This window comes from Ciona intestinalis, unplaced genomic scaffold, assembly GCF_000224145.3.
Source record: "Ciona intestinalis unplaced genomic scaffold, KH HT001067.1, whole genome shotgun sequence".
NCBI lineage: Eukaryota > Metazoa > Chordata > Ascidiacea > Phlebobranchia > Cionidae > Ciona > Ciona intestinalis.
In genome coordinates this window covers 34,169-42,450 of record NW_004191388.1, presented here as the reverse complement: position 1 = coordinate 42,450, position 8,282 = coordinate 34,169, and the positions used below count along the sequence as shown (strand labels likewise).

At 35.5% G+C, this 8,282-nt stretch overlaps 1 protein-coding gene and 1 long non-coding RNA gene across 2 annotated transcripts in view; one reads left to right on the top strand and one right to left on the bottom strand.

Annotated features, from left to right (window-relative positions):
* Positions 1-6,600, top strand: part of LOC113475586 — an 8,025-nt gene extending 1,425 nt beyond the window's left edge. The window contains exon 2 of the long non-coding RNA XR_003397336.1: positions 6,483-6,600. This is a non-coding gene — a long non-coding RNA (uncharacterized LOC113475586). The remainder of the gene's footprint in view (positions 1-6,482) is intronic.
* Positions 875-8,092, bottom strand: LOC100176903 (lysosomal protective protein). The gene is made up of 10 exons (XM_002130069.4): positions 7,817-8,092; positions 6,994-7,105; positions 6,508-6,645; positions 5,954-6,112; positions 5,321-5,412; positions 4,924-5,017; positions 4,258-4,428; positions 2,810-2,949; positions 2,047-2,302; positions 875-1,491 (listed from the first exon to the last, which is right to left on the bottom strand). Exons 1-10 carry the CDS (start codon positions 7,978-7,980, stop codon positions 1,402-1,404), a joined length of 1,416 nt encoding a protein of 471 aa, XP_002130105.1. The 5' UTR covers positions 7,981-8,092; the 3' UTR covers positions 875-1,401.
* Between the last annotated feature and the right edge of the window lie 190 nt (positions 8,093-8,282).

Sequence of the window (8,282 nt, the reverse complement as noted above, 5' to 3'; positions counted from 1 at the left end):
TTTAATAACATATAAAAACTACTATAATAAAACGATTAGAACGGTAAGGATAACGCTCAAACACTATAAAGTTTTGACCAACGTAACCGAATACAACCACGTTACAACCACGTTAATCCAATACACAATACAACGTTTCTACACCATATACACAACGAGAACTGCCGATCTTATGCAATCTTTGGGCTGATGCAAGTAAAACAGAAGAAAAAGGCGCACTCGCGCCACGACGACCAATCATGCTTAGAGGTTAACAAGCGGGAGACGTATCAATTCAACACAAAAGCCAAACACAAAATGGAAGTAAATTGGGAAACAACACACAAAAACGCCACAGCAAACCACACACAAAAACCAAAACCGTTCAACGCTAAACGAAACAATACGTTACACTAACCACTACACCACGGCGCCGGACTACACCACGAATGTAAGAAACACCCGCTGTATAACGATTGTCAGTGTTACGATTATCGTGCTACAAATTGAACAATCCTTTAACGGGTTATCTGGTATGAAAAATCGCAGCAGGATAAAGTCCTAAATTTTACATGTAAGTGTATTGAAACTGTTTATTGTAAACTTTGGTGGAATTTCTTTAAAACTTTGGAGGCTAACTATCCCCATTGTACGGGTTTTGTCCTTACGCACATTTTTCTCCCAATTAGAACTTTAATATACTTAATTGAATGTTATTTACTTTAATTTACATTGTATTGTCTGTAGGGTGTAAAGGTCACGCCTTTTATCCAAAACATTATTTCGCATGTATTAACAACTGTTGTTTTACCGTTACTACCCGTCTTTTTCCTTTTGTAAACTCTCTTGTTCTTCGTTATCGTGACCGCAGAGCCGCGACACAAGACCAACATTGTGTATTTACGACGCTGGATGTTGTATTCACAAAATCAAATGTAATAAATCATTGAACAGAAGAATTGCTAAATATTTAACACAGAACTAAAGTCACAGTAATTAAAAGTATTTTAAGGAAAAAAACAAATTTAATCAGTTTTTTGGGGAGATATTTCGAAAAAAACAAATTAAAAAATGCTTCATATAAAGAAATTATTTGATATTTGTTAAAACTTGTTGAAATATTGATAAAGCCCAAATGAATTATATTAAGCAGATATTTGACAATGATAAAGTAGGGTGGGGTAACATGGGACACCTTTAGCACATAACATTCAAATATACTGAACAATGTGAACATATTTTAAACAATTAACAATGGTCTATGGGAGTCACAAGGATACAGTTTTATAATTTTTTTGATTGTTCTTTGTTTACCACTAAACAGGACAATATAATAGAATGAAAAGGTGTCCCATCTTCCCCCACCCCACTATACAAAATGACAATACAATGATCACATATATGCTTCACACGATGGCTTGTTTAGTTGGTGAAGGGCTTGTCTAATACAAACTTCTCAAACATAGAGTAAGCATAGCTTGGTGCCCACTGCGGAACCATGTGTCCTGCACCCTGGAAATATAGTATGCGCAACATTAGATATAGATATACTGTTGCAACAAGGAATATAGGTCTGAAAGAGATCTTCTGGCAATTTTTTAAAGACACTTAACTGCATCCCTTGTTAAAGGCAAGCTAAATAGGACGTCTAAACATCGGTCCTATAAATTTAAAAATAAAAATTTATTCTCGCGTCTAAACATCGGTTCTATAAAATAAAAAAATAAAAAATAGTCCCGCGTGTCGGCCAACGGCAGTCGCTATAACACGAATGTTCATAAACCTTGTGCCAGTTTACGAGTCACCACGTATGTAACTTTGTAGGTGATTATTTTTGGGGGATTTTTTTATTTTATATGTATGGCTGACAAATTGTACCGATTAGTGACCACTGGGTTGGTAAAATATCTCTGGGTTAGAGGCAGGCACGCTAACCACTATTATGGCGACAAATATTTGGCTCCAGGCAGAAGAAAGTCAATACAAGCAAAAGCTGTAGCCACCGAATGCAACTCAACTTTCTTAACATTTTGGCTTCTTTAATAGTCAGCAAATAGAGCAACTCACCCTGATAGTTGTGTATGTAAGGTTTCCAAATTGCTGTGCAAACCCTGCCACTTGTCCCTCTACATACCATGGCCGATGGGACATGGTGCTTGTTAGTTTAAGCCCATCTACGAACCACTGGTCACCTAAGAAGTTACACGCCATGTCGGTGTCACCGTTATACACGAGTATACGGAAGTTTGGATGCTTTAATAGTTGGTGGTATTGACTGTACATGTCATCGTATAACCTCTGGTATGATGCACCAACTGCGTCGCTGTGTTGGGGGAAAATATAAATTATATGTTATACGTAGGTGGTAAAAATGCATTGAGTAAATGAGTGTAACTTATTTATCTTTATATAGCAGGGTAACGACAATTATTATAACATGGGTGTTCTGTTTTATACACCTAGTCCCCGCTTACGAGTTAACATGTATGTAACTTATTTATCCTCGCATGAAAGGGCAACGACAGTCGTTAACACAGGTGTTTTGTTTCATACATCTAGTCCCAGCTTACAAGTTACCACATATGTAACTTATTTATCCTTGCATAGCAGGGCAACGACAGTCGTTAACACGGGTGTTCTGTTTCATACACCTCGTGCCCACTTACAAGTTTGCTCGAATGTAAATTAGTGGGTGATTATTTTGGGGAATTTTTGTAATATGGCTGACAATTTGGACAACCAATAGGAAAAGTGACCACTAAGTTAGAGCAATTTCCACTGGACATATCAACCTTATCTAAAAGTTAGAAAAACAGTTTGTTAATTTTACCTGCATACCGCCCATGTAGGCAGGCCCTCCTTTATATGCAAGGCTTGCCTTACACTCGCCTTGTTCAAGTAATTGGTTTGTGCAGTTGCGTTAATACATGGGGGAACAACACCTAATCGTGAGGTTGGCTTCGTCATGATCTGTACAAGATTATGTTCATGTAATGTCTTTATAATATTGCTAGAAATGTGAAAATGTTACAGAATTGAGATACATTTAGAAGTGTTATGTTTTTAAATTTATAACAAAATCTAGGGTGACATTGTTGAAATGCAGTTACACTCATGGTTGTCAAACATAGGGAACCTCATTGATTAATGTGGTGAATGCAATATACTTTGGCTCTGCTTGTTTGTATAGACACCTAACAGCAGGGTAAAATTGTTAAAATACAGTTACACTCATGGTTGTCAAACATAGGGAACCTCATTGATTAATGTGGTGAATGCAATATACTTTGGCTCTGCTTGTTTGTATAGACACTTAACAGCAGGGTAAAATCTGGGGTGACATTGTTAAAATACAGTTACACTCATAGTTGTCAAACATACGGAACCTCATTGATTAATGTGGTGAATGCAATATACTTTGGCTCTGCTTGTTTGTATAGACACCTAACAGCAGGTAAAATCAGTTTTAGCTGTAAAAATGGGATGCTAAAAATATGATGTCATCCCTGTTTAAAAGTTGGGCCATACTGTTACACCTATGATAGACATATCTGCTGACCAACACTTTATTTGCATTATATTGTTAAAGTGCTGACACTATTTATTAATCAATCATTGTTAGTTTTAACATCGACGTTTTTCTACATAATAGCAACTGCTGAACCAGCATGACAGGTACCAGTGTTACCTAAGTACACGATTATACTTTACAACCTAACGCACATAAGCACATTCCCCTACAAAATATACTATAAATGTTTATGCAGCAAAAACTGGACCACACACTCATTGTATGCATTTTAGTTTTTTACAACATAATAAATAAATGTTGAACACAAAAAACAGAGCCGTACATCCATTAAACTCTTTTACAACATATGTAAAAGTTTTTGAGCATAATATGCACATATACCTTTTTTTACATTACAACATAATGTACAGATATAAACGTTTATGCAGCAAAACCGGGCCACACACCTATTGTATGCATTTACAACATAATATTAATGTTCAGGAAAAACATCACTGCACACACAATACAACAATATACAGTGGTGTAGCCAGGGAGGTTAAGGGGGTCACTACCTCCTTTTTTTAAACCAAAAAAAAAAAAAAATTTAAAAAAATGTTTTGAATAATCCCCCCGCCTCATTTTTTTCTGGCTGCGCCACTGACCATATATAAACGTTTATGCAGCAAAACACAGCGCCGTACACCCATTGTATGCTGCCCCATGACTGCATGTGACATTAAAGCAAACATTCAAATATTCCATACCTTCTGACTCAGCACGTTTGCGCGTAACTTTGGTTTGAGTGAACGGAACACGTTGCTCATATCAAACTTGTAACGCTTGCCGTTCCCAATATCAATGTTACTTGCGCAATCCAGGTACAATGCATATTCATTCAGACCACAATTGTAAACGTATTGAAAGACTTCAGCAACCTTGGGGTTAAAGATTATTAATAAATTTAAATTTAAATGTTTTTGTAACAAAAAAATGATGCAGTACAAAAAATGTTTACCGATTAATTTCCTACTCTGCAAAACTTCAAGTCTATGGTTTATTACTTTAGTAGGGTGGGGGAAGATGAAAACCGTTTTATTTTATTTCTCGTCTCATTAATAGGTAGTAAACAAAAACATTACAAAAATTATAATAACGTGTTCTTGTGATTTCCATAGTGGCAAAGGGTTAGTGAAGTTAAATAATCACCTACAAAGTTACATACATGGTAACTTTTAAGCATGTATGATGTGTATGAAACATAACTCCCATGTTATAACGACTGTCATTGCCCCGCCATGCGAGGATAAATAAGTTACATACGTGGTAACTTGTAAACGGGCATGAGGTGTATGAAACAGAACACCAGTGTTATAACTGACATTGCCCTGCCACGCAAGAATAAACAAGTTACATTTATTCATACAACTTACATCATCAGCACAATCTCCAACAGGATTCCCAAACTTACAATTCTCCCTTGTGATTGTCCCATTACAACAATCAACACCTAATCTGTCCCACAATCTAAAGGAAAAAAGAACAATATTTAGGATCTGGTGCTCTGGGAACATAACAGACAAAAATCAAGTCCAACCAATTGTAAATAAATGGCATCTTGAACTTACTGTATTATTACACAAGAATCGTTTAACTCTAGCACCAAATCAGGGTTAGATTCACGCAGTTATATACAATATTTAGGTAGTGGGACTAAATGCTCTAAAATGCTGCGAGACCTCACCCACATAGAATAGAATGCCCACTGACCGCAAATGGGTGGTTTATACAAACAAAGCGATTCTCAAACACATATCAACTGCTACTTACACTTTGCCAAACAGACCATGATAGTAAGCAAAGAAAACAAGCGATTCATCGTTTAGAGAAAAACTGCTCATACCATTACCAACAGCCATGCCCTAAAAATGTATTGTAATTAACTATAAAATACTTCGCAACAGTTTCCACCCACAATGTAGGATGAAACCTTTGATTATTTCCTTCCTGTTAATTCATATCTTGGTAGACATAACAGTAACAGACGTAACTTAACTTGGTATAGCAACTTAAACAGTAATATAACTGTTATGCTTAAAAATGAAGACAAATGTTATTATTTATTAATGTTTTTATAAAACTTTTACCTGAAAGTTAATATTGAAATATATAATGAGTCAATGACCCACGTTATTCATTCATCCCTTTGTGTGACATATAGTAGAGTGGGGCAAAAAGGGAGACTTTTTTAATCTACATTCTTCACCTGTCTGGTAGTAAACAAACATTCATCGAATTTTTATAAAACTGTATCCTCACGGCTCCCATAGACTGCTGTTAATTGTTTAAAACAGAATCAAGATATTTGGATATCATGTGCTAAAGTTGTCCCATCTACCCCCACCCTACTATATATATAACATAAATTATTATAAAAATTAAAAAAATTAAATAAACAAATACCTTAAAGTTAATATGAAAGCTCCCTTGCATTATCCTTACACTCAATGTTGGAAGGTAAATACCCCCGTAACTCTCACCAGAAACAAAGAAAGGATTTTTAACAAATTCCGGAAATTTCTTGAAGAAATCAACCAGAGCGTTATAGTTGTGTTGCGACACCTGAGAGTATTTTAGCAACAAAAGTTTTATCATGAGAAGAAATAATTTGAACTATATTATTTTAAGAATAGAACAAGAACTCTGGAATATTTAATTATATTAACATATTATAAACAGTTATATTGCACACTGTATATTTACATATTGTTTTATAAACAGTTATGCACCACAGCCAAACCTGGGGTGGCAGGGTGGGCAGGCCAATCAATCAGTACTAAATATTACAACTATGTTAAATAGTTTCATAGGAATGTGTGTCTACTTATACCTGCCTCTCTGTATTTAAACAATTTGGCGTCAATAATCACTGGTCAGAATAAACTTTTCTTTAACTTTAAAGGATAATTTTTCAAATTCATAACATCCATAGATTATTCTACCAAAAACATCAATACCTCATCGTCAGATGTTTTGACGTCATTATTGTCATCATACGAGTAACCAACACCTGCAGGTGATTCAAGGTAAAGAACGTTTGCAATCTTGTTCCAGCTGTATGGGTTAGCGTAGAGTGTTTCACCATCGTTGTTTACCTGTCAATTAAACAAGATATTGAAATAAAGTTAAAGTTTAAAGCAAGGGGCTGAATTGGCAGGCCGGGCAGCCCCATCCACAAGCTTTTTTCATTGCATTAATTAGTTAACATTTCAATCAAAAAGTTTTTAATCAATAAGATTTGTAATTAAACATTTCAATCAATAAGTTAGATTTGTTTTATAGGGAGTCTAAACACTCCTATCTGCACTGCAGACAAAAAATGCAGTATATACAGTTTGCTTTCTAAAGATTCTTTACATAAAGTCGGGCCCTACGCAAAATTTTATGTTTTTAGAGAGTTAATAGAGGCTGACATATTAATAATTTATAGGCATTACACATACATGCAAAGGCCCATTCTCTGATAGCAATCCATCAAGTGAGCTACAACCAGGACCTCCATTCAACCACAAAACTACAGGGTCAGTTGCTGGGTTGTTTTGGGATTCAACAAACCTGGTAAGAAGATAAAAGTTAAGAAAAACAAACAATAAACATGCTCACACAAATTTTCTCGCCCACGCTTTGTCTGAATTTTAGCAACTACAGTAGATTAGTATGTATATATAGATGTACTGTTGGGAGTGACATGCCACCCTTCTGAAACAAGGGCTGGACCTTTGTTTTAAGCCTAAAGGTGGCTTTACACAGTATCCGGCATGCAAATTCGTTTGCCAAGTCGTATGCAAACCCATTACCGAATTCCGCATGCGGCAGCAAAATCCGGACGAATTCCGGATACTGTGTACAACAGTCACCTTAAGTCAGGTTTACCCTGTTGTTAGGTATCTATACAAACAAGCAGAGCCAAAGTATATTGCATTCACCACATTAATCAATGAGGTTCACTATGTTTGACAACTATGAGTGTAACTGTATTTTAACAATTTCACTCCAGATTTTACCCTGCTGTTAGGTGTCTATACAAACAAGCAGAGCCAAAGTATATTGCATTCACCACATTAATCAATGAGGTTCCCTATGTTTGACAACTATGAGTGTAACTGTATTTTAACAATTTCACCCCAGATTTTTTTATAAATTTAAAAAACGCGACACGTATAAATGTATCAATTCTGTGACATTTTCATAATTCTAAGAAATATTTTAGTTTGACTTAAAGGGTTGTCCATACACCACAAAAACAATTTATAACTTATACATTACCAATAGTGTAGGTGCTTAGTTGATGTCGCATCTAAGTAACCTGAATATTGCTTGAAAGAAGGGAAGTTGGAAAGACCAGGCAAACTCGTGATCAAATCAGCTGATTTTGCCGCAAAGGTTAAACATATAAAGTTCAATGAAATTAATAAATAAAAAGAAAACATTCCGACGATGTATGTCAGAAACGGCTGTAAAATGCAACACAGATATTATACACAAACTCTTCACTTTGTAGATTAAAATACAACATTCAAATCAAAATTTCGCTTCGTTCTGACAACGCTTTATCGAACAACAGTCAAATGACTGCAGAAAATGCGGAACGTCGCTTGATATAAAAGGGAAAAAGATTAGCGAAAAAAAAAGGCATTCGGAAAATGAAAAAATTCGAACCTGCTTTGTGGTTAGAGCCCTCGCACTCAAACCAAAGGATGTTGTATTCGCTGCTTGATGTTGAGACTATTGT

Excerpts from the sequence above, each read along its gene's own strand:
- LOC100176903 (XM_002130069.4), bottom strand. The coding sequence starts at position 7,980 with ATGTTTTCTTTTTATTTATTAATTTCATTGAACTTTATATGTTTAACC. Across the intron at positions 5,413-5,953 it reads GCTTTCATATTAACTTTAAG|GGCATGGCTGTTGGTAATGG; the intron begins GTATTTGTTTAT and ends ATACATTTTTAG. Across the intron at positions 5,018-5,320 it reads CATGGTCTGTTTGGCAAAGT|ATTGTGGGACAGATTAGGTG; the intron begins GTAAGTAGCAGT and ends TTTTTCCTTTAG.